General features: G+C 34.3%; 1 protein-coding gene across 20 annotated transcripts in view; it reads right to left on the reverse strand.

The window, feature by feature from the left end:
- The window catches only part of SOX5 (SRY-box transcription factor 5), a 1155824-nt gene that overhangs the window by 392325 nt on the left and 736032 nt on the right, over positions 1–27467 (reverse strand). For 18 of the 20 annotated variants that reach the window (XM_049885146.1, XM_049885147.1, XM_049885143.1 and 15 more), the window contains one exon: positions 9593–9824. In XM_049885146.1, the coding sequence (XP_049741103.1) occupies positions 9593–9824 (232 nt within the window). The remainder of the gene's footprint in view (positions 1–9592; positions 9825–27467) is intronic. The other 2 variants (XM_049885159.1, XM_049885160.1) reach the window with 1 other exon arrangement.

The raw sequence follows: 27467 nt of genomic DNA on the forward strand, positions 1-27467 counted from the left end.
ATATGTTAAAAAAGAAATTACAATGAAAGTTCAATACTTCCTTACATTATTTTTATGACTCCACTTTTTTAAGATCTAATGAAGTGTAATGGTTACGCTTTTTAGAGAGGCTGCTATGCAAAGAACTTTCTTCCCCTTTTAGGTACAATGGGTAGTGGTATTTCAAAAGGTAACATGAGGTAAGTATTATGTGAAATCTTTTGGGGTCTCATTGGCAATTGAGTTACTGGGTTTTATAGATTTCATTCCAGTCCGAGAAACTAGGTGCCAATAATGCATTATTCCTATTTCTTTTGAATTCCTTCAGGTGACTATCCTTTGGAAATATAAAAGAAGAAATAATGACAAATATACTGCTATTATCACTCATGTGAATACAATGACACCAAGAACAAAATTATCTCCCAGTCAGGTAAATTACTTCTACTCTTCATTGCTTATTTTTACCAATGTCCACAGCATCTCAAATTTAAGAAAATTTAGGACAAAAAGAATTAATTGTATTAAAGAGACAACCAAGAACCGATTGAAAATAATGACAGATGTTGATAAATAATTTAAAAAGGAAGCTAGTCATAGATAAAAGACATAGGTATCTGCTAAAGTACTAATGCTCAGACTTCTGGATTCATTGATGAGTACAATTTTAAAAAATAATTTGGGACCCGACATAGGGTTCCAACTCTTGTTTTTCCAAGTAAGGGCACTAAAAACAAAATGACCATTTTTTTTAAATCAATACTGCATCATGAAAGTAAAAGAACATAATCTTAGAATTAACACAAAAAAATACATAGTTCTGTGAAGAACTCACTAAACTATTCTTATTTAGTAAAAAGTCTATCATAAAACCAATTTTTATTAATCACATGCAGTAAAAAAAAAAAAAAAATACTTAGGCTGATGGCAAGAAGGTCTGGCAAAATTCCAAGAGGCAATATATGTAAATAAGAAGGAAGCATATATCAGAGCACAATGGTACCGATTCTCCTACACTGTATCCTTCCTGATAATGGCCCTATTGAGATCCGCGAGAGGAACCATTAAGAATGTTTTCTGACAGAGCCAAATTCAAAGAGAGAGGAGGAAGAGGAGCAAAAGAGGGCAAGAATGAAAGGAAGAAACTGAGGAAGAATTGAAAACAAAACCTCTCTCTAAACACAGAACGAAGCTTGGTTCCCAAACTTTTCTTTATTTTTAACTTTCAAATACAAACACAAATGTTCCTGTTATGCAGGTCTGAAAGTAACCAATGAGACAAAGATAACCACCTTTCCATCCCACAAAATCAGGAATACCATTCAAATATGTTTTCAACATTGCTTCTTAGTTCCTCATTATTTCCAGTATTGAAGCCAAGTATTTCATCATTCTTTCCACTGCATTCAAGGTGGTCACCCAGGTAAAGAAAGAACATTTAAAATCCCAATAACTGTTTTCATCCCTATTAATATGGGGTACGTAGATCTTTTACTAACTTCTCCATATTTTGCATTAAAACCTTCATAGGGCACTTTCTGTTCGGTATTTTCTCTCCCCTTTTTCCTTCACCCCCAACTTTTTTTTTTTTTTCTTGCACTTTTTTCTTTCTTAGTTATTTCTGCTGGGAAAAAATATTTATGCTAAAAACAAAATTATATTCAAGTGTAAAGATCCTGTATTAACGATAATTGATGCAGCGTGTGTGTGTGTGTTTGTATTTTGTTGCTGTTATTCTTAATATCTTAAAAAAAAAAACAAAAAACTAAGCATCTAGTAATTCTTTTCTGTGGAAATAATATCAAATTTATCTATTTTTGATCTCCATAAATGCGGTATCTTTCAACTGTGACTCTCCTTAACATTTGTTACCCTGTTTTTTTTTTTTTTTTTTTTTTAATCAGGGTTGTGGAGCCCTGGCGGCACAGTGGTTAAGAGTTACGGCTGCTTACCAACAGGTTGGCAGTTCGAATCCATCAGCAGCTCCTTGGAAACCCTATGGGGCAGTTCTACTCTGTCCTATACGGTCACTATGAGTTGGGATCAACTAGATATCAATAGGTTTGGTTTTTTAATCAGGGTTGTAACTATTTACAGTATGGTGATTTTTGTGCTTATCTTACCCCTGTCAAATACAGAAAGTTACTTGAGAAAAGAGACTGGTTCTTACTCACTTCTATAACTCTGTGGGTAAGTATTCATTGTATATATTTGACTTGAACCTTACTGCAACAACCCTATTAAATGAAAGGCATTAAATTCCATTAAGCCAAATCTTAAAGCAACATATTTCTCCCCATTATCGCAGCATTAGAACTTCTTGCTTATCCTCCCATCACTGCATAGCACTAAGTGGAGACGCTAACAGTAGGTCCTCATTAAGTGTCCTGAACTCTCTCACAAACTCCCAGCCTTTTTTTTGTTGTTGTTCATGTGAGAGTATATACATTAATTTCTTATAGCCCAGTTAACTGTAAAGTCAACTATAGTACTTGAAATGTTGTCAATGTTATATGAATCAAGGTTTTCTTTACTCACTATTGTGCCCCTCCTTCCCCCTGGACTGAATGGAATTATACAGCAATAGGACAAAATTATCTATTGCACAATGTATCTAGTGGCTTTGATAGACCCCAACTGATTGTTTTTCACGTGTTCCCATTCCTATTAGCCTTGGGGGTAATTTTCTGAAACAATGCAAGTACTGTAAAGATTGAACGGCTTACATTCAAACACAAGCAGGGGATGTAAATGGCCTCATGTGGTATTCGTGACAATATTTATAGAATAATGTTTGTAACAATGTAATTTCATTGTATGATAAACATCAATTTACCATAAAAAAAAAAACAAATACAAACTTGTCACTATTTTCACCTTGTTTCAATTGAATTGACCTTGTTCAGATAAGCAAGCCTATTGCTTATAGAAATAGCAGTTTATAGATAAACTGTGTGAAATAGGGTGTGTGTGTGTATGGAATTATTCTGCCTACTATCGTAATTTCATACTGCCACTCTGAACATATGGCTACCCAGCTTACTTTATATGAATCTTTCTGAGTCTATGCTCCATGCTATTAAACTGAGCACATTCCATATCATTTAAAAGTAATTACACTTTTGTCTAGAGTGTAGGAGACTGCTCTTCATTAACAATGAAATTCTCATTATTAGAACTGGCACAATAACTGGTGTTAACAACAGTGTGCATTATACCATCACAATAACTTATGCTAAGTTTGATGCACAAAGGTACACCAGTAATTTAAAAAGCTTATAAAACCACCATACAAAAACAGGAATCTTTCCTATACTATAGTTAAGGACTCATTTGATTACTTATTTTTGAGTAACACATGTGCTTTTCTTTCTTGTATTTTCTGAGCAGTACTTATAACATTATCCTAGTCAAACACTGAAAACACATTACTAACAGCCTGTTAGATTGTAAGCAAAATGTATACAAGGGACATTTCAAGATACACCATAACACAGCAATTAAAATTATTTTGGGTAAGTAAAGAATTCCCGGAGCTAAAAGAGAGGCTAGGCAAAAGAAAAAAAAAAAACCTCTCTGTCACATGCACCAAAATTTAAAAGCTTATGAAGCTTATAAAATGAATTCTTTCAACATTTAAGGTTGGATTTCATACACTGGAATCTTGCTATAATGTTATACTTGGTGTCGTAGCTGTATGTCCAACATCTACAGAAGATCAACTTAATAAAGACGCTTTTTTCTTCTTTTTATGAACTTCAGGAAGGAGCTGACTTACACTGAATTTTGCTTTATGGTAGTTAATGTTCCTACAATGTTTAAGCACATTAATATTAAAATGCATCAATTTTTAAAACCAAGACAGTATACACCTAGATTTGCTTAACAAATCTTGGAAAATGTCAATTATCAACAATAAGTGACATATTAAAATATAACATCATATTTCCAAATCCAATGTATCTTTAAATGCTAAAAACACACACCCTAATGCAGATCTTAAATTCTCGTAAGAAGACCAGGCTTAAACACACACCCTAATGCAGATCTCAAATTCTTGTAAAAAGATACTAGAGGAACCCTGGAGGTCATGGTCCCCGGGCCCTTTATTAGCCCATGATTGGAACCATTCCTGAAGCCAGCTCTCCAGGCAGGGATTGGACTAGACTATACGATAGATAATGATACCGGTGAGGAGTGAGCTTCTTGGCTCAAAGAGACACATGAGACTATGTGGGTAACTTCTGTCTGGAGGGGAGATGAGAAGAAACAGAGGGACTGAAACTGGCTGAATGCACATGGGGAATACTGGGTGGAGAGGAGGAATGTGCTGTCTCATTAGGGGGAGAACAGCTAGGAGTACATAGCAAGGTGTGTATAACTTTTTGTATGAGAGATTGACTTGATTTGTAAACTTTCACTTAAAGCACAATTAAACACACACACACACACACACCCTGTACTTATTTTGGAGCCCTGGTGGCCCAGTGGTTAAGAGCTCAGGCTGTTAACTAAAAGGTCAGCAGTCCGAATCCACCAGTTGCTCCTTAGAAACCCTTTGTGGCAGTTCTACTCTGTACTACAGGGTTGCTATGAGTTGGAATTGACTCGACAGCAACAGGTTAGGTTTGGTTTTGTATTTATTTTATTATGAAATTCAGTTATCTCCAAAGTGAGAAACCTCAAAAGTTCTTAAATAAAAGATTATAGTGTTAAAATAAATGACTATGTATTTCTAAAAACAATCTTTAGCAACAGCGACTTAACAGGTATACAAAACTGTTCACTCAACACAAGAGAAACTTAGGAGTCAAAAGGGAGTTTGGCTTCTTTTCACATTAAAAAGAAGGAGGAAAAAAAAAAAGACAACTGATTGCTCAGTAACCACAGGTGGTTAAGACTTTCATTTTATATCATATTTGATACTGAAACAACAATATACCAACAGAGGTAGCATGCAACCAGACAGAAAATGTGTGCCAAAACGGCCAGTTTAGGGTTCCCTGGCTGCTCCTGATGGTGCCACTTGATTTTTCCTCAGACTTACTCTATTCCATTCAGGTGCTCATAAATACTCATGTTTACTGACATGAGAACATGTTCTAGATAGTCCTTCACATCTTCAAATAAATCCATCTATATTAGAAATATTATTAACAATGAGACAGAAATTATAGTGATTCTTGCTTGTCTCTGAAACTCGGAAGTGACTACCTCCACGTAAGCAAAACAAAGCGGGTAGGGGATATTCGACCTTCAATAAGACTAAAGCTCAGGACTGCCTTTCTACTCATGTCAGAATCAGGCCTTCACATCTGCCAACCTTACCTTTTACTTTTCAGAGATTACATAAGAATCAGATTTTGCTATTAATTGCTAGGCAATGTTATGAGAGCTTCAGAGAAGGAACCAACAGCATCAGTTTTTTTTCATAGCCTTATAACAATCTGTGTCTCAATCTTATATTGATCAGAAATATGACCATATTTTATGAATACACATATATAATCTTCTTAAGATAGTTTATCCATAGTGTACTATGAACAATGAGTAAAATCTTCCAGAAATAGATGGACTTGTAGCATTCATACCAGTTACGAATTGATCTCAGTTAGGCACTTAGTTTATTTTTCCAGAATACTGAGGCAATAAATACAACCTCAGAAAGGAAAAATTATCTCCTTATGTAGTCCAATTCTGGACCTTAACACTGTATATCAATAATCTGAACAAGGAAGACTAATTCTTCAAAAACTTTACAGGGCAACAATCATGAAGTATACAGAGCTTTTCTTTCAGTTGTTTCCTAACTTAAGTTTAATGTCAAAATCATCTCTCTACAATTTAAAGCCAGAATGACAGGGGTCATTCAGTTTTACATCGTCTCTGACCTATGAGGTGATACAATATGGAGAATTCCCAATATCTTCCTTCAATATTTGAGAATAGAGTATGAATGTCCCATATAAATAGGCAATAAAATTTATCTTTCCTTTTTCTTAAATTAAACTCTATGCTATAAAGACTATGAAACATCCTCTCTGTTTTCAAAGACATTGAATGGGAATCAAATAGAGACTGTACTTCCCTACAGAAATAAAAGGACCTATTATGTGACTATGACAATGGCCTAGTGTCCAAAAAAGGATTAAGTATTCATATTGAATAACAATACGATAAATATATTCAATAATTTTAATAAGGGAGAACAATATCTTAATCAACTCAATAGCTAAATATGACTAGTGTTATATACCTTTTGTTTTCTGAATCTACTATATTAGTAGATTCTCTCTTAGTTTTAAAATTTCCAGAAAATCAACATAGTTGTCGTGAATTAGTCTCTTTAACAGCTTTGCCTGAAATATACTGTTATTTACTCATTCATATAAACTCAGCCATTTAGTCAATAATGTAATTGTCTATTTTTTGCTAGGCACTATAAATATAAATATATATATGTCTGTGCCTTCAAGGAGAAATACAGTGCATAGGAAGGCAGACATAAACACATACTTTATAATGTACACTATTAGAAAAGATATAAACAAGTGCTATGGAAAAAAGAATAATACAATAATCATTCCTTGGGAAGCCAATGATGGCATCTACAATGAGGCAATTTTTGAGCCCAGTCTTGTGGGAGAAACATGTTCCCCAAAAAGATAAAATATGAAAATAGAGTTTACTAGGTGACAGATTACAGCTGGGCAATTCAAAGGTCATCTGGTATGTTCATGAATATATATGAAAAGTTTGGCATAACTGGAGCATTGGGTCCATAGCAAAATATGGCAGGAAAGGAGACTAAAGCGATAGTTTGGTGCTAGTCTACATAGAATTTTATGTAAAGATAAGGCGTTTTGAACTAAACCCTGTACACAATAAGGATGCACACTGGCTTAGAAAGAAAGGCAAACAATCCACCTCATTTCTCAGGGGAACAGTTCCAGTGGAAGTTGGAAGAAAGATTAGAAAGAGAAGAGGGTGTAAATTTGTGATCATATAGCTGTCTACTCAAGAGATTAAAAGCAGCTGGAATCATGAAACATTTGAGGCAGAAAAAAATTTAGAGATTAATTAGACATGTAGTAAGAAGAAGTGTCAATGCTGATGTCATTAGAACTAAGGTGAATCATTGTTCTCCAAAGTGCATTAACTTCTGGAACACCAGGCCTTAACCTTTTGGGTTATAGACCTACTTGAGAATCTGATGAAAACCACAGTCCTCAAGAGATGTGCTCATATATGAAGGATTTTTCACATTTGTCTTCAGGAGATCCACAGGCCTCCAGTTAAGAACTCCTGCTTTAGATAGAGTTCCTTGAGGAAAGAGATCATGTATTTCTCAAATCTATTTCCAATGTCCTCACCAAAACCTTGGTACACAGTTGGCAACTCATAGTTTTTTTCTAGTTGGACTGAATTCTCCACTAAAACCTGAATGGTTTTATTTCCACTAATTGCCTGTATCACAGTCTCCGCTCATGCTAACTATAATATGGAATTTAATATCCTTTTCTCATATCCATTCTTATATATAATTAATCTCTGCTTATTCACTCCCTCACACCTGTATGTTCATGTTGATAGTACTATGCCAGGAAAACCAAACCAAGATTCATTCTCAATAAGGTACTCTTTAAGGGAAGAATATGGTCAAAATATTAAGAAGGAAAAAGGTATTAACGATAGTCCAATGTCAAATGGAGAGGCTAACATCCTTACCCTGTTGAACTGGGCACTACTTTTCTTTCCCTTTTCTTTTCCATTCTTAATAAGATAAGGCCAATAAGCTACATCATTGTCACTTAACTAACATGAAATCGTAATGGAGGGAGAGAGAGGAATTATGTACAGTACTACTTAACTTGCAAAATAATAATCAGAAAATAAAATATGTCTGTGCTTTTACGGAGGAGCAGCATTACATAAGGTTTATGAGCATGGACTCCAAAGCCAGACTGCCTAGGTAAAACTTGGTTCCCCCATGAATTGGCTGTGATTTGAAGGAGTTATTTAACCTCTCTGTGACTCAGTTTCCCATCTATATAATAATAACACATCATTTAATTATTGTGAAGGTTAAATTAGTTTATATACATATTTAAAACAACATCTCCCATATAAGCAGTGACATACAAGTTAGCCAAACCATTATTCTTCGTAGAAACATCTTGGCACAGAGCCAAATGCCCCAAGAAATTTTGATCTCTATTCCTAGAATGTTTAATTGGCATATTTAAATCTAATGTGAAAATCAAAGAACAGTGTCTTTTTTACTCCATAGGAAGATATCCGATTCACCTTGTTGATTTAATTCCATATACAATAATGTAATAGCATGAACGAGTAGACATATTTCATACCAAGCACATTTATAATATACAGCAACTTCCTGAAGAAAGCAAAAAAAAAAGATTTAACAGAATCACAGCTGTTTTTAAAGGTATGAGAATGTGTGATAAAACATATTTATGTTGGTGAAAATCTGGTTCAAATTAACAGCACTGGTAGCCTTGAAAGAAGAAAAAGGAGCAGTCACAAAAATGCGACATCCAGCCCAAGCAGCCACGTTGAAAAGACGAAGGTGGCTTTACAGGCAGGTAAGTGCTGGCTGTCTTTCAACATGCTGATTCTATGCCTCTAAGTTCCTAAGCAAGACTGAAATGCCTTATTGTGTGCCTCTGTGTGTGTGTGTGTGTGTGTGCGCGCGTGTGTGTGTGCTGTTTAAGCTTCAGAGATGTTATGCTGCTTTTTCCCTTCTCACTTGGGAAGCCACAGCTTCTTAATCTCCTACAGTGATCAAGGTCTCAGGATAAGGGACCAGAACTATTGTCCTGAGTTAGACATTCTGGATTAGAGTACACCAGGAAATTACTGATTTAGGAAAATACCAGTATGAAAGAGATTGAGTTAGAGATTATGCTGTCACATTAGAAAACTTTTTTTTTTTTTTAAATTCCATTGCCATTGGGTTGATTCTGACTCATAGAAACCCTATAGGACAGAGTGAAACTGACCCATAGAGTTTCTAAGGAGTGGCTGGTGGATTTGAACTGCTGACCTCTTGGTTAGTAGCCGTAGCACTTAACCACTGCACCACTAGGGCTCCATGAAAACTGTAGGCTCTATGAAATACATTTTTATGCAAAATCCCAAGCACTGTAAGGAAGAATGGAATCAAATATGGGAAAAAAAAAATGGAAAAACACTAATTTATCATGGTAGAAATGTTCAAAACTATTGTGGTTGTAACTGTATCTGGAAAAACCTTTTACGAGAAATAGTATGACGTCTAACGTTCATGCTGACAAATGTTAAATGTGTCATTTTAACATTCTTCTTATATTTCATACAACTTTCCCCTCGAATTACATAGTAAGTGTCTCAAAAATCAGGGTTCTTAAAAATACAAAAAGGAAATACTACAGCTTATACTCCCTACTGAAATCAATTTATTTATAATGAATTCTAAGATGCAAGGAGTGAGTTTTGTGTATGCCTCATAAGTAGATGATATTTATAAAGCAAAGGACTGAAGCCAAACTATATCAGAGGAGTAAACTGGTCAAGAAGTGAGTGTAGGCATAATAGACCATGAGAAACCTACCATTGTATTGTGCTGAGAAGTGGGAGTCCTATGGCCACAAGACTCTTGCGTCAGCAGAGAAACTGGCTGAAATTCCTCAGAGTGAGGCTTGTTGGGAAAACTCACATGCAAGGGAAGGTGAAAGGCTGGGAGCCCGTCACTCTCCTCTTCTTCCACTTTCTGTCTGCTTGTCACCATGGCTACCTCTCCATCTGCTTCCCCATACGGAGAGGCTGGCCGCTTGGAAGACATCCTGGAAGGAACAAAAGAAGAGAAAATAATGAAACCTTCACATAAATCCTTAATGCCGTCATTGTGTGGTTAGGGGCCATTGTAACAGAAATGCCTTTTTGTGCTGGCAGAGAGCAGGAAACCATCCAAATACCACTGCAAAGCACACACAATCAGAAACAATGGCCAAGCAGGTAGCAACAGAACAGTGCTTGTTTGTTGTGAGAATAATACACTAATATAGCACTCTCTTGTATTCTGGCTTCTTAAACAAGGAGATTCACCTAAGAACACTGCATAATGAAAGACCATTCCATTTTGAAGAAAAGAAAAATACCCATCTAGTTTTACACTTTGATGGACTTTATTGAAGACAGAACATCGTTGAATAGCAAATACTGTTGGCAGTTGAAAGAAGGGAAATAACTAAAATTTCTTTCCTCAAAAAATAAACAACATAAATAAATGATTGCTATTATAACAAATTTGTATTTCTTTAAAAGTAAGATCATTGTGAAATGTAAAAATATTGGTAAAAAGCAAACCTCAGAGCAATTGACAAAAGTTTGATATCTGTTTAAAGCTTATTAATGATAAATGCTGCAATCACTGTTAATCTTGAAAAATTTGAGAATTCACTTTCCATCACCTAGAGGATCACCCAATTGTAGCATTTAGTTCTAATATCAGAATTGCAAGATCAAAGTATATCAAAGTAAAATGGTGAGAATGTAAAAATATTTCAATTCCATTTTACAACACTATGAAAGATTACTTACACGTGATTCTCAGAACATATTTAGCCCCCCTAGAATACTTAAGAGAAAAAAACAAACAAACAGGGATGTTTTGTTTTCATGAACTAAGGCTTATATGCCAACGGGTTTAGATAACTGAATAAGAATTTAAGCTTTTTTGTTGTTGTTGTTCTTGATTCTGATTCAGAATATTATCAGAATATGTGGCAAAATTTTTATTTAAATAGAAAGTTCTTTTTCCTTTCATTAAAAGTTTTACATAGAAGTGAGTTAAAATGTTTAATTAAAAAAAAACTCTCTTGTAATATTTAAAGTTGATCTGACTTTAAAAAATCTACACTTTTTTGCTCAACAAACAAAAAGGGTTTACAGAATCATCTGTTCTTATTCTAGACCACGGGGATGAGGGACAGAAAATTATTTATACTTCTTTTATTTATCACTATTTTTTAAATTTAAAATGTATTCCCCAAAGAAATGCCTCTAATCAGTGTTGAATTTATTATATATTAAATAATATTTTTCTTAGTGTTAGAAGTTTCTAAAGAAAAGTATATTCTAGTACTGAAGATAGTCTATTAAAAAATGATAGCATGGTGGGGAGAAAAAGAGCTTTGGGGTCAGAGAGATATGGATTAAAATACTGATTCTGCCACATGCTAGCTGTGAGAATTACTTAATCTCCAGGTCTCAATTTATTTATTTCTAAAATGAGATATAATATCTACCTCATAAGGCTTTTTGTGGAATAACTGCACCACATGAAAACTAATTAATAGTTGCCATCAACAACAACTCATATATGGTCGCTATGAGTCAGAACCAACTCAACGGCAGTGGGTGGGTATCAACAACAACATGAAAAATTAAATAAAGTCTACAAGTAGACATAAGGTAGACAGATATTACTGCTGTTTTTACAACTTAGGGTCATTTCATTTTCAAAATGATCTTTATACACAACTAGGTACGCATGCTCTACATACACTGAACATGATAAGATCATGGTGCCAAAGGGCAACTGATAGTCAAATATTACATACAGATGATTCTCATTACTCACAGTAGTCACTTTCTATAAAGTTGTTTCAAATACTGAATTAATGAATACTAAACCACTCCTCTTAGAGAAAATATGGGGTTAGGTTCCTGTGAGCCTCTGGTCACAACATTTTTTGTCAGCTAATCAATACATAATATTGTTTCATGTATATTTTTGTTTAAAGGCACCTGATTTAATATACATTGTTGATTCATTAACATAAAACTCACAACCAACAGCTGCAACTTACTCCTGAATGAAGCATTAGGCGAATCACAGTCTTCTTGCACTTAGGAAAACTAGACAGAACTTCAGAATTATACTTGGGGGCCATTTTAAACAATGAAATCACCAACAAAAAGCATAAAAAAAAATGTAAAAAAGTAGATCTAAAAAGTAGACTTGTTTACAGTATGAGAGCTAATACAAAAAGGCAAAGTCACCTTGTTTGACCTCATCTGGGAATGTGTGTATCACTCAAAGTTTTTGCCACTCTGGGTATAACCATAAATGACTGCAAAAGAGCCATATTAATTTTGACGTTATGAATAAATTTTAGTGAGTAGGCAAATTTGCAGATATGGAATCTGAATAGTGAGAACTGATGCTATTTCATATTTATTTCAATTCCATTGTCAGGGATTTATAGAATATTCCTAATGTGTTAGACAGGAAAAAGATTTCTCAATAATTTGTTAAAGTATTGCAATAAAAATGGCCAGGGTCATACTTAAAACAATAGGATACTAAGTCAGAAAGAAAAGAACATGAATTATGTAAAGAGCTGTCAATTTATTGTTTGCATTTTTAATGTTTATTCTGACCCAGTATTTCTAAAAAGATTGATAAAAAATTGCCAATAACATTAATTTTTTCTTCATCTACCCATGGGTTTCATCTTGGACTAAGAAGAGTTATTGATTTCAAATGGCATTTAGAAAGCACCAGAAATTTCCATATATTGTTCATCTGAGATATGTAGGGGTTCCAATTCCGGCACCCTGCACTACATGGTTGTGTTGTAGTGCCAAGGTACCTTGGAAAAATTGGAGACTCTAGGCTAAGGTATGCTTTTTTGTATTCATTCAGAGATGTTTTTTGTCATCCCTGTGGTACGTCCTCGATTTACCAATGAACAAAACCCAGATTTTAAAGAAACTGACTTAAGACAGACAATATATCTAATGTGAAAAGCGCCTTGTTATGTTATGATGATAGCTTCTTTAAGAAGCTTATGAAGTGTTGAGAAGATTTTAAATAAAAGGAGAAATAATGATTAAGGGCAAATGACATTATAGCCAAACACCTGAGGACTTCATGAGGACATGGCACCCTGGAATGCTTCAGGGAAATGACCAACTAGCGGGATTTTGAGGGGTAAGAAGGACAAATAGAAGCCTTGGGAATAAATGGAGAGGGAATTTCATGTAGGAAATAATGATAAAAGCAAAGACGTAAAGATACTTTCAGAAAGTGCAATATAAATGGAGGGAGGAAGCTTACTTAGAAAAAGGGGGAGATGGAGGAATAAGAACAGAATCCCATCTCTAATCTATGATGATCCTAGAGTTGCTGAAATTACACAAACAGAACAGATAAGAAACATTCTTCCTTATATGGACAACTTGCTTTTTTACAAGGAGTCGCTTTTCTTTTATGTCTCTCTGTAACATTCTGCACCATCAGGCTGCTCTGGTCCATATGAAAGTGACTGAAAACTCTTGGGTCTTTCACTGTTGGATGAAGGCACATTGAAAGCCCGATTAAACAAGGTTTACAAATTCCTTCACATAGAAATTATTAAAAACAAGAGTGCTGTGAACTACTGAGCTAGATGTCCTTTTTGTATGAGAATATTGCGACATTTTCCAAGCATATTTATCCCATAAGATTAGCTCTTGCAGCTGTCCATAGCTAGGGATAGTCAAAAGGTTGCTGGTTTTAATGAGTAGATATTCATTTATCATATGTTTATTGAGATTCTACTATCTTTAGGAAGGATTGTAAGTACTGGGCAAGTAGCTATGAACAAAAATAATCTCTTCTCCCCTTGGAATTTATAGTGTAAGATCAACTTTGAATGGTTAAACAAATGATCTGAAATTTATATTTAAGACAGAAAGGAACTGCTGAATGTTTCTGAGCCACAGAATAACTTTATCAAAATAGTATTTTAGTTAAAAAATCTTCAGAATTTAGTAACTGATAGAAGGTCGAGGGTAGGAACCAAAGCAGTTGAAAGAGTGGGTGAGATAATTTAAAGATAAACATGTTACATGACTGTATATAATTTATATTATAATATAAAGTAATATAATAATTCAGAGAACAGTCATGCTATTAAGAGGAATGTATAAAAGAAAAAGAACAATTAGTGGAAAAAAACCAAAATTTGGTTTTAGAAATAAGTCTTTGTTGATGGCAGAATTAAAAAAAAATAGTAGATAAACAAAATACAGGGCTTCTGTGGAAGTAAATGATGGAGTGTAGTCTTTTAAACAAAAGTATAGAGTAATCCAATAATTGCTGTTATTATTCCTTATTGCCTTCTTTAATGTTCTGAGTCTGTATTATTTTTGGTTTAAAGAAAAGGAAATTGAGGCATAGAGTAGTTAAAAAGCTTTTGTTACTCATACTATCTAGTCTTTGCACTATACCAGACATTGGGTAAAAAGAGAATGATGTCTCCAAGGGAAAAATAAGAGGAAAACAGAGGAGAGGGAGAAGGAAAAAAGAAAAAAAAAAGCCTGAACCTTGCAGATCATCCACCTTTAGGAGGCAAGCGAATAAAGAGGATCAAGCAAAGAAGACAGATGAAGAGAGGTCAAAATGATGAGACGCAACATAACTATTCTCTTTGCAATTCTACAAACATAAACATTATGAAATTGAACAATTTTACATTCTGGAGCATGACATTTATTTAACTTATGACTTCCATTAATTGCTCTTCCAAATACTTGTTTTTAATGTTGCCTTTCTTACATTATATGTTGAGCGTAGCAGAACACATTTTAAAAACGAAAATATTTGGAGGGATGTACCTTCTCAAGGGAACAATAAATATGGGATATACGAGATAAAATAGAAATTAGCAATCCCTCATATCCAAAGATGATACTACTTTTCTGGAAGTTATATGCCTTGACTCTGTCCAAGAGCATGATAATTTATTTAGGACATTTACATTTACTTATCTGGTTCCTTTTGTAATCAAGGCTGGTGTGAGAAGGCTAGTAGAAGATAAGAATTAAACTCTACTTTGTATCAAATGGGAAGCCCTTGTGGCGCAGTGGTTCAGAGCTCGGCTGCTAACAAAAAGGTTGGCAGTTTGGATCCGCCAGCTATGCCTTGGAAGCCCCATGGGGCAGTTCTACTCTGTCCTATAGGGTCGAAATGAGTCGGAATTGACTCATATCAAATACAGAACCCTTGTGGCACAGTGGTTAAGCACTCAGCTACTAACCAAAATGTTGGCATTTTGAACCCATTAGCCTCTTTCCAGGAAAAAAGACTTGTCCATTTGCTCCCGTAAAGCTTACAGCCTAGGGAACTCTGGAACAGTTCTACCCTGGGAATCAACTCCACAGCAATGGTTTTGGTTTGGTTTTTGGTATGTAGCAAAGTTTTTTTTTTTTTTTCCGCTAAGGAGCCCTGGTGGCATAGTGGTTAAGAGTTCGGCTACTAACTAAAAGGTCAGCAGTTCGAATTCACCAGCCGCTCCTTGGAAACCCTATGGAGCAGCTCTACTTTGTCCTTTTGGGTCGATATGAATTGGATTCATCTTGACAGTAACCTGTGCAACATAGGGAATCAACACAGACATTAGCTTGAACAGACAAGCGTTAATTCCAATGACTCAAATAACCGTACTTCTATTTGAATTATAAACATAAAAATTATACAAAGTTAATATATCACTTTATTAAATAAAAAAATTCAATTCCATTATTTTTATCAATGAATTTCATTCATTGTTATTCATATCTTATGGTTTAGTCTTTCTTTTTCTCTCTTCATGTCTTAAAAATACTTATTTTCTTATTGAGTTAAGAGTTAGCTTTGTGCTTAACTCTGTGAACGTTTTATGTAAATTTCATAACCGAGTCTGTCATATATAATATTCAGAAGTCTTTTAAATAGAAAATTTATTTGTGATAAACATGTTGCCCTTCAACATTTTAAAATAATTTTTCTTTTCTATAAATCTTTCCTATCAGTTTCTGATATAGAACGTGTCAATCTCCATACTTCTTTACCCCTTGCTTCACACATACAAAGACCTCATTCATTATACTGTTATTTAGAGGCATGAACAAGTTCATCGGGTCCTGGCATAAGACATAAATAGAAATAGAGACACAGATTTCATAGAAATATAAAAACAGACAATCACCAAAACCCACTGCTGTCGAGTCGATTCCCACCCATAGTAACCCTATAGGACAGAGCAAACTTCCCCGTCAGGTTTCCAATGCTGTAAATATTTCTAGCAGCAGACTGCCTCATCTTTTTCCAGGGGATTGGCTGGTGGATTCAAACTGCCAGCTTTTCAGTTAGCAGCCAAGTGCTTAACCACTGCGCCTCAAGGGCTCCTAAACAGATAATAGGGAGTACTAAGATTGGACTTCCTTTGTAATCCTCTCTATACATTTCACCATCATGGAAATAAACAAAACTCAGCATAAGATTTAAGTTTAAAACAAAACTAATTTTTTGAGCTACAGCTACTTATGAATAAATTTATTATTCCATCTTGAAATATAACTTGAGTTAACAGAAAACATTTTATTACATATTACAAAAAGTTTAAACTATATTTAAAACTGTGTTGATTAAAAATGCTGAAGTCACCAAGAACTTTTAAAGTGACTTTTACAAAGGCTGTTCCTTATGCTTGCCCTGTCATATGTTTAGTTTCTGAGATGTTCCCTGCATTGAGATCAAGTGATTTATTATACCATTCATCTCTCTAATAAGAACCAAAAAAAAAAAAAAAATCAAACCCATTTCCACCAAGCCCGACTCATAGCAACCCTATAGGACAGAGTATAACTGCCCCATAAGGTTTCCAAGCAGCACCTGGTGGATTCAAACTGCCAACCCCTTGGTTAGCAGCCATAGCTCTTAACCACTCTGCCATCAGGGTTCTGATAAGAACAGCACCATTTTTAACTTCTTCACCATCTTTTTACTCTTCTCTTTGCTAGTGTCATCACTCTTACTGAACAGCTTTAGCCAGTCCAAACAGTCAGGGATTGGGGGAAAACAACAAGAGAAGAAAATGAAGAGGTACAGGTTGCTATCAAGAAAGGGCGGACAATGAAATACAAATAAGCAAAAAAACTGGAAGTTAAGAGAAATTCCTTCTCAGAAAGAAACAAACTCTACTTTATCAGTTGGATAACGTATTTCAGAAGTGCTTAAATTAATGTGCTTAAAGTAAACAAGAAAATAAACTTTAAAATATTCTTTTTTTTTCTAAGCAAGTGAGACAAATAGATGACAAAGGTAAGCATTTAAAAATAGCTTTAGGTAGCAAAGTTCTATCCTACTCTCACTCGGAATTCAAAAGTTCTGATCCTTCATTTTCTTTCTTCTCTGACTTCCTCACTAATAATTGTAAATCACTAAAATTTACTCCAAAATCAGACTCTATGTTATTCCTGAGAATCCCTATAAAATTTTCTAAGTAATAAGATTGCTTTACTATAAGTAACACACTAGCTGGGCTACAGAATCAAAGTTTATCTAAATTATATCTGTCAGCTAAAATTTCTTATTTTTATGTTTTATTTTTTAGTTGATAATCCACTCCACACTTACTAATTGCTGAAAACAGTAGTCCTGATAAATAAAAATAGTACATCTAATTAATCTCTAGTCATTTTATAACGATATTGATACTCAGAAAATATATTGGTGTTCATTATAAAAAATCTGAATGAGGATCACTGAACAATTTGTATAGAAGTTGTCAAATGGGAACCTAATTTACTGTGTAAACGTTCACCAAAAACACAATAAAATATTATTTAAAAATATCTGACTGAGGAGCTAAAAGAATGAAGTAAAACTGGCTTAAAGGAGCTTTTATGGTTTCTAGATACGAAGTCACTTTTATGAAAGGAATAGTGAAACATTTTTAAAGAATTCTAGATTTAAAAAAGTAAAGAACTGATGAGATTTTCTCATGATTTACACATGAATCTGGCAATACATGCTTATTGCTTAAAACATAGCCTAGCTTTTACTTTTATTTGACTCATTTAATAGTTGCTATTATTTTATTTTTCTACCTCAAAAACAAAAGCACTGTATTTGAGTTATTAAACATTTGATTATAGAAACTTTTTAATCACCAAATATATTAACTTTCAACCAAATCATCTTGAAGAAAACACAACAGAAATGACTAATACATTTTACTGTTGTAGGGAAATTTCTTTTAAGCTATAGTTAAAATGACAAATGTATGAGTCTGGAAGAAAACAATACATGACCAGAAATAGTCATTTGGGGTGAATTATTTAATTCATGTATTGTTATACATTTATCATTAATCACAAACAGAAAAAAAAAAGTATAACCTTTAGCCATCTACAGGTTAAAAATGTCAAAGATCTTTTTTCTGGTTATTTATAAATTACTTTACATAATCTAGCTTTAAGATCTGTGATTCTAAAACTTGTTATTTATAGTTGGGCATCACATCCTTTTTAAGGGAATAAAAGGCTTTTTCCCTTTGAGTATGCGTTTTGCCTTTCTGACAGCTCCAAGTCCACAGGATATGGGGAGATGATTTAAATTTTACATCCAAATTGTGACTGCAGTAGACTTTTTCCCCCTTCTCAAGGGAGGCATTGTTCTTGCCTTTCCATAACCAGGCGTGACAGCGCCAGACTGGAGTCATACGGCTGGTTTCTGAGTCAGCGTGAAAGTGCTCACCTCCTGAGTTTCCCCAGATGCTCGTCTCCTTGTGAGTCTAAAAGCTGAGCACTGTGGAGCCAAATACCCCATTCCTGGGACAGATAGAGCATGGCAGGGAAATATCTAGGAATTAGCAAAAACTCTCTCTTCTAGTACCTTCTGTAAAAAAAAAATTTTCATAATAATATGAAGTAATCCCCCCCCCGCCAAAAAAACCTGTATTTAATATATGTGTTCCATTTTTCTGAACCAAAAGTTGGCACAAATTATCTAATCAGAATGGTGTGCTTCTGGGTTAAAGAAATAAAGTTAAAAAAAAATCGGAACCTTTTGAATTTTTCTGAGACACATGGTTGCCACATGTATACAATTTCAGATTATAGACAGCTGGGTAGAATAGTGAATGAATATTGTATGAAAGCCTTATCTATTTTCAAGATCTATAAAAATTTATCTTTAAAAACTGTCTGTAGAATTGCTGCAATAGAGAGTATCTTTTTCAGCTCTCTGCCAGAACAATTGCTAGTGAGACAGCAATTAATTCAGTTTCTATTGTTCTATCCTTGAATGAACCTGCCAGAGAAGTTTGAGAGGTGTCCGTGTCTTGTATATATGTTGGCCTGAGAGATAGAGTGTGTGTATGTGTGTGTAAGAAGAGACAGAGACACATACACAGAGAGAGAGAGAGGAGAGAAGAAACTTTTGCTTTTTAATGATACGTTAATGAACATAAATATTCTTTTTTTTTAAGGGAACCTTTCTATTGGGGATTGGACAGCCCATCCTAATTTAATCGTAATCAGATGCTAAGAACTCTCATTCACTATGTAACTCATAACTATCTAGTTGAAAATTTTGTGCATTTTAATGGAAAAAACAAGTGGAAACAAACTCATTCCAACTTGTTGACTCATAAAAAGGAAGCCAAAGGAAAAGTCATTCCTAAATATCACCACTACAATTGAGTAGTGATAATCTCTTAATTGTTGCTTTCTAAAATAATGCCAGTCAACTTTTTCATGTTATCCTCATGAGTGTATGAGCGTCTACATATGTACACATGTGCATGTACACGTAGGCATGTCTTTAATAATCTATAAATATAGTTCACCATATTCTCCATATTCATAGTGAGACAAGATGGATTCTGTTTATGAACATCACTAGTCAGGTAAGGTGTGTATGGAAAAACAGTTTTGAGGAATAAAACCTATTTTTTTTTTTTTTTATTTAGGCAATAGTACTGATCTCTGTATAAATATCACTTCACTTGTTTTAATGACTTATTCAATTTGACTTTCCCAGGACTTCACAGTACTGCAATGATAGAACTGCAAAGAGAAAATAAAAATTTATTTCCCCAAATAATAATCTTAAGTACTTGTTTTGAACCTCTCTCCCTGTCTCCTTACCTGGGCTTCCTTTTACAATGTCTCCCCCCGCCCCACCCCGAAAGCCAGTTGTGCTCCCTTCCTTCCCTCTCACATTACTGGCTAAGTCTAAATAAATAGCAAATTGTTCCATAATCAAAAGTGACTTATTCTTAGTATGGTGTACTTCTTGAAATAAAATCTATGGCATGTTTAATTTACTTAGAATCTAGTAATGATGACAAAAATAATTAAGTAACCAGTCTAGTTTTAATTTCTTTTGTTTTCAGAGGTCATTGTGAAATCAAGCAAGTTAAGCCTTCTAAAGCAAACCTCTAGAGAATGCTTTTCTTTTTCCGAGCAGAAATGAAAAAGGAGCCTCACAGCTCAAAGGAGTACCAAGTATCAGCATCAGAGCTGCTGAGAACTAAGTAGTCCAATAAAGAAAAATATTATGACCCTTAGCCTCTTTGAAATCCAAATAAGCCTGACAAAGAAAAGTTTATATGTTGGTAAATTCTGGCCAACTGGGGGGACTCATTCTTTCTTTCCATGCCCCATATAGACTTGGTTGCAGCCTGATTTCTACAACAGCTGTTGAAAAATGCACAAAGTACAAAATATTTATGTTACAGTCAAAATAGACAGCAAAGAATATATACACAGTGCACAAATCTTTCCTGGAACAAAAGCTTCTCATGTGAAACATAGGCATACCAGGCAAAGGTAAATTTTCTGAACTTCTTAGTAAAATGAAGAATTTGCCATTATAATCATGAGAAGTCCCAAAGTAAGGATGCCTTGCCAAAGACGACGAGCATCTATCAACCCAAACTCCAAAACAGCGGGATGCAGCTATGGTTGATGTTATAAGAATGCTGAGCCTCCTCATTGGTTTCTTTCATGCCAAAGCTTCTTTGCTTGGATGAGTATGAATTAAATCCATAAGCTTTCTTATTTTTCTAGCTTGACCTCTAAACTCATTTTACATCTTAACTGTTTATCTTCTTCCACCATTAATCTTTCTGGTTTTAGCACATTCCCTGTTGTTTTTAGAAGGAAAAAAAAAATAAATAAATGCCTGGTTCATACTGCTACTGTGGAAGAGTTAGGAATTCTAGCTCTTTTCTATAAACGGGTAAAGTTCAGTAGAAACTGAAAGGTTACCAGTTTTCTGCCCCAGAAATGAAAATCCAAAGGACATGGCTATGCTGTGAAGAAGAAAACCATCAATTTCTTATAATAGTACGAAAAAGATCCCAGGACAAGGTTTGCACTAGGTTTCAAATGAGGCTAACCCTAACATCACTCTCAAATTCCCATATATATATATTTCTATTTTAAAATATGGTCATAGAGATAAACCTTTTGAAATAAATAGCTATATTTGCTCTTTTTTCTCAATCAGGTCTACGGCTAAGCATACATAAAATGAGTATGTTCTCTATACTACTATGTCACTGTAATAGAAATATCTAATTTCAGATGGTAATGTAACTGAGTTCTTTCCTAATATGTTTATTAATATAGAGCTGATATGAAATTTCACTAGTTAACACAATTAATTTACCCACATCACCATAAAATCTGTCAGTACAAAAATTAAAACAAAAATTTTAAAAGTATTTACTTTACAAATCATAAAAGAAAAACGAACCAAGCAAAAGCAAAACCTTCAAGCTGGAATCTTGCACTTCAATATAGTGTTTACCATTTGCCATTTTATAGGTACTCTGTCTATCATCTTTTCTGCTGTTCTGTAGTACTTCTCCCAAAGCTTCACAAAGGCCCAGCTGTATAAACCAGTCCTGTCAAAGGACATAGTTAAGGGGTGGATAAAACAGGGAGGGGTGTCTACCATGCTGACCACTGTCTGAGCTTATGAGGATAAAGGAGCCTTGATGGAGAAAAGTAATCATCCAGTGCTGTGTGTGTGTTTTTTTTAACCGTGTTACCTTTTTTTTTACCACATGCTAGAACATTTTTTTTTCCATTACTGAAACACCCCCATTTCAAACCCCCACAACTGAAAGACCTTTGTGTTCCAAAAGGGACAGAATCCTCTCCAACCTCCTCTTGTCCCTCCAACCCCTTTTTGTTGTTGTTGTTTTTTGTTGCTGGCAAGTCTGTGGACATAAGGATTCAAAGACTTTTTAAAACACTGCTTTCCTTTCCATCAGATCATCTACACACAGTTCCCTGGAAACAATTTTAATGGCTGTAGAAACTTATGTACTTTGGATTCCTTTTTGCCAAAATATTATCAACAGCTTTTGGTTGCAAGACAGTTATTTTTGCTAAGGGCTCTAGAAAACAACCAAATCAAACCAAAACCTGCTGCCATCGAGTCAATTTCGACTCAGAAGTGTACATAATGGAGGTGGAATTAGTGGTGAAATCAAGGGTGTGTATCTTAAATTAAAAAAAAAAAAAAAAAGTTTCACATAGAGCACATATTTCAGAAAGTGTTGGCTACGTGCACACTTAAGAGTGTGTAGCAACCATGAGATATGATTCTGAAGTATGAAGGAAAGTTTAGACTGGGCTAATTAATCCTTTCAAAATCCTAGCTCTCATGTGTCCAACGACATCAAAACATGGGGAAGATTTTCCAGAGATTTTAAATAGGCATTTTCTATTTTCAAGTTTGTCATTCCTACATACTATGCTGACATTATTTATAAAGGACCAAAGCTAAATCTCTCACAATGATAGCTACCATAACTGCATTGATGAAAGAGTCAGCAAAACACATTAAATGCCCAAGGAAATCCCTGTATCATCTGTAAAGTTAGTTCTATTTCAGGATATCCTTTGAGGTTGGGACAAATATTTGAATATTATTAAATCCTCTATTTATCCAAAGGCTGCTGCAACTTCAGTAAAACTCTTCTTCACACTGCCCTGTCAATGACCTAAAAGGATTATCCTCTTTCAGATGGGGTAAAAATGTGATTCCTTCACTAATCTGTATTCTTTTCTATTTAACATGAGATATTCATGATGCAAAACAAATTTCCTTTGAGTAAACTATTAACTATAGTTACTTTCAGAGTCTCCCTCTTCCCATATCCATGGCTGGTGAGGGTACTATAACAAAAGCCTCTCACATCCCAATCTGTTTCACATGGTAGACTACTTTCAGAAATGATGGAGTAATTTCATTCTAATAAATATTTGGTTCTTATGAAACAAGCTGAACATATCAAAGCGCAGGCAGTTCTCAGGTTACGGACGTCCAACTTATGGACAACTCGTACTTAAGAATGGACTGTCATAAAGCCTATTATATTAAAAATTTGAGGTAAATACAATGGTTTGTAATAATGAATGCATGCACTACTTTGTGATGCTCGTGAAAACACTGCACAGTTTGGAAATGTTTCTGAAGTGTTTTATATAAAAAAACAAACAAAAAACCCATTGCCATTGATTCCAACTCATAGTGACCCTACAGGGCAGAGTAGAAATGCCCCACAGGGTTTCCAAGGAGCAGCTGGTGGATTCAAACTGCCAACTTCTTGGTTAGCAGGCGAGCTCTTAACCACTGCACCACCAGGGATACTGTATACTAAGATAAACATTTGACTGATGCTAAACAAGAATCGTATGTACTTATCTACAAATTCAACTTAAAGACAGACTGTAACCCAGAGACTTCCTGTATATCAAAAATAATACTTGCCAGTGTCATCTTCAAATCATCATACAGAAGTAGAACTCAGAGAAAAAAAATATATATACTCCATCGCAAAAAGGAGCAAGGTTTAAAAACTCACCACTTTTCCATCATGAGTTTTTCCCTTTCCTTTCCTTAAAATACTTACTTAACTCTCCAAGATATTTGTGGATAATCTATCCAACATTTAAAAAATCTACTAAAATATTATTTTAAAAAAGTAAACTAATGATAGCACTATTTTGTGATATACTAAGAAAATTAACATTCATTACAAGTAATTACAAATCAAATTTCCTCAATTCCAATACACTTTCCAGCGAGACTATTTTGTGTAGTGCTGTAACATACCCTTATGCTACCAAACTCTTTTACATATATAGGCAACAGCATCTTAAATGAGCTCAAATTTGTTCCGTCTTAACTGTGTTTCGTCTCTTTGCATTCTTGTTATTTTAAATGACTTATTATTAAAAATCTACAATCATTCTAACCCACCGGAAAAAAAATTTTTTTTAAACAGTATGTACATTTTGTTCCTTATTATCTCCTTGCAAAGAACAGTAAGCACAACAGCTATTATGAGAAGGACCTCAAAATATTTTATAGAATGTATTTATTCACTTTGGTTTCATAGAGATGATACACTGATAATGTGCCATTTACTGTGCTACATGCTTTATAAATAATCTAAACGACACTACATTGGACCACAGACCTCAATGTAAGAGCTAAAATGATAAACTTCTTAGAAAAAAACATAGGAATGTACCTCCATGACTTCGGGTTAGACAATGGTTTCTCAGATTTGATGCCAAGTGTACAAGCGACAGAAGAATAAAAAAATAGATATATTGGGCTTCATCAAGATTAGAAACTTTCGTGCTAAAATGAAATAACTAAAAAAGTAAGAAAATAACTGGAAGAATGGGAGAAAATATTTGCATGTTATATCTGATAAGCGACTTACATGCATAACATATAAAGAACTTACAATTTGATTAAAAAAAAAAAAAGCATTTTAAAAAATGGGCAAAGAATCTGAAAGGACATTTCTCTGGAGAAGAAACCCAAATAAAAAATAGGCATATAAACAGATACTCAACATCATTAGTCACTAGGGAAATGCAGACCAAAATCACAGTGAGCTACTGCTTCAAATCTACAAGGATGGCTATAATCCTTGTAGGTCCGAGACAATAACAAGTGTTGACAAGGATGTGAAGAAACTGGAACTCTCATACATTGCTGGTAGGAAAGCAGCGACTTTGGAAAACGGTTTGGCAGCTTCTCAGAAAGTTAAACACGGAGTTCACATATGACCTAGCAATTCCACTCTTAGGTATATACTCAAGAGAAATTAAGATATGTCCACACAAAAATTTATACATTGGGTATAAGTATTGGGTAATAAAAAGGAATGAAATACTGGTGCGCCACAACAGGAATGAATGTTGAAAACATTATGCTGAGGGAAAGAAGACAGTCACAAAGGACTGCACATTATATGAATTCATATATAAAATTTCATTTATAAGCAAATCTATAGACAGAAAGTAGATTAATGACTGACTAGGGCTAGGGCTAGGGGTAGAGGAAGATGGGACAGACTGCTAATGTCTTTTGGGGGTGATAAAAATGTTCTAAAATTAGATTGTGGTAATGGTCACACAACTCTGTAAATATACTAAAAAGCATTGAGTTGTACACTAAATAGGTCAATTTTATGATATATTATTTATATCTCAAAAAAGCCATTAAATAAAAAGCTACACAAAGTAGACAGTATAGCCTCCATTTTACAGATAGAAAATGGCTCAGAGATGTTACATTTGATCAAAGTTGCACAGTTAGAAAGTGGCTGAATTGAAATTTGGAGCTAGAACTGCTCCTAATACTGTCACATTTTTATTATTGACAGTACTTCAAATACAGAATATCATTTTCTGAGTTCAAGATTAATTCATTTCCTATGAAATTGTTGTTGGTGCCAGCTGTATACTCTAGTCTTAAAAAAGCAGCAAAATTACAGAGAAGTGGTAAAATGGATAAGCAAATTGTTTTAATTTTTTTTTTTACTCACTAGTTTGTTTACAAATATATATTCACCATTATGAAAACAGAACAAGGTACTCAATTATTAATATTCCATGATATGTTTCATGATGCTTTTCATTTATGATAGTAGTTTGAATTAATTTAGGGTAATTCCGCACAGGCTTAATTAAATAGACATTGATCTGCCTAGACAAGTAACTTTAAACCAATTTAGAACTCAAGGTTTCCTTGAGTATATCTAGAAGCAATGTTTCAATTTTTAATTCTTTAAAAGTAATTGAGACTCTGTAAAAACATCAGACTTAATGGTTTGACTGAGACTAGAGGGACCCTGGTGGTCATGGTCCCCAGACCTCCTGTTAGACCAAGACAGGAACCATTCCCAATTGAGGCAACTCTTCAAACAAGGATTGGACTGACAAAAGGATAGCAAATGATACTGGTGAAGAGTGAGCTTCTTGGATCAAGTAGACACACGAGACTATGTTGGCATCTCCTATCTGGAGCTGAGATGGGCTGGCAGAGTGGGTAAGAAGCTGGCCGAATGGACGGGGGAGAGAGAGTAGAGGGAAGTATGCCGCCTCATTAGGGGGAGAGCAATTAGGAGTATATAGCAAGGTGTGTATAAATTTTTGTATGAGAAACTGACTTGATTTGTAAACTTTCATTTAAAGCACAATAAAAATTAGAAAAAAAAGTAATTAAGACTCTATCACGGTGGAAAAGACAGAAGTAAATTAGAGGGAAGAGGAATAGACATTTGGGTAACAATAACTACAAAATACACAAATGTAGGCAGTAAAGCACAGGAGCTATTGACTCCAAAGCACCCAGATATTAAAGGAATCACTTACTCTTCTCATTAAAAATTAAATTATTTTTAAATATATGCTAGTAGTTCACATTTATTCATTTTTATCTCAGTTCAAATTTAGCATAACTTTTATACTACAGTAAGTTATCGACTTGAAAATTCTAGATCTAAGTGCAAAAACCTCACATTTCTGGTCTTTATCTCCACTAGAGAAACCCATCTAAAAGACTTTATAATTCAGAAGAAATGTTTTTACCAAAACCAAGCTGAGTTTACTACTGCACTGTACACTATGGAATAAGTCACAAACAATATTATTCATTTTTCCATCTAAAGCAGGGTCTAGCATAGTGTGAAGGGAAGGCATTAGGGTATATTTAAGAGCACGAGCTTTGATTAGACATACCTGGGATAAGTCTTAGGATAATTTCTAGCTCTATGACCTTGACCATGTTACATAACCTGAGTCTCGTTTCCCTATTATGGGAAATATAAATAGCACATTATTTGTGAGTTTTAAGGAAACTAAACGAGCACATATAAAAGCATGTAACATTGTACCAAACATACAATATACATTTAATAAATGTTTCCTATCGTTGTTGCTTTTATATGAAATTGAATCTAATTTAAAATACTCAGCTATAAAGCATAGCTAATGTTAGTGTAAGAGACAATCTAATTAGCTATCGGAAGCCATCAGTGTTTAATACTTTTGAACCTAGGAAAAAGGGTCAAAAATTATTGTAATATTTCTATACAGCCATTTTTAATTTTTGCAAAAAAAAAAAAAAAGCTTTAGAATTTACTATGCAAGGCTAACAGTGGTCCTCTTACGAAATTTCTGAATTTTCCTGGAAAAGTGAGTAACCAAGTTCTACTATCTTCCTCTGCAGCATTTTAGACCTTCAAGTAATTTTAGTTTCAAACTAAATTAAAAGAAAACATTATTGAATGACACTGAGAGCTATAGTAGTAGTCTTCCTACTGCTGATGTATCAAAGCCTCATCTCA

Source organism: Elephas maximus, chromosome 4, assembly GCF_024166365.1.
Source record: "Elephas maximus indicus isolate mEleMax1 chromosome 4, mEleMax1 primary haplotype, whole genome shotgun sequence".
Lineage (NCBI taxonomy): Eukaryota > Metazoa > Chordata > Mammalia > Proboscidea > Elephantidae > Elephas > Elephas maximus.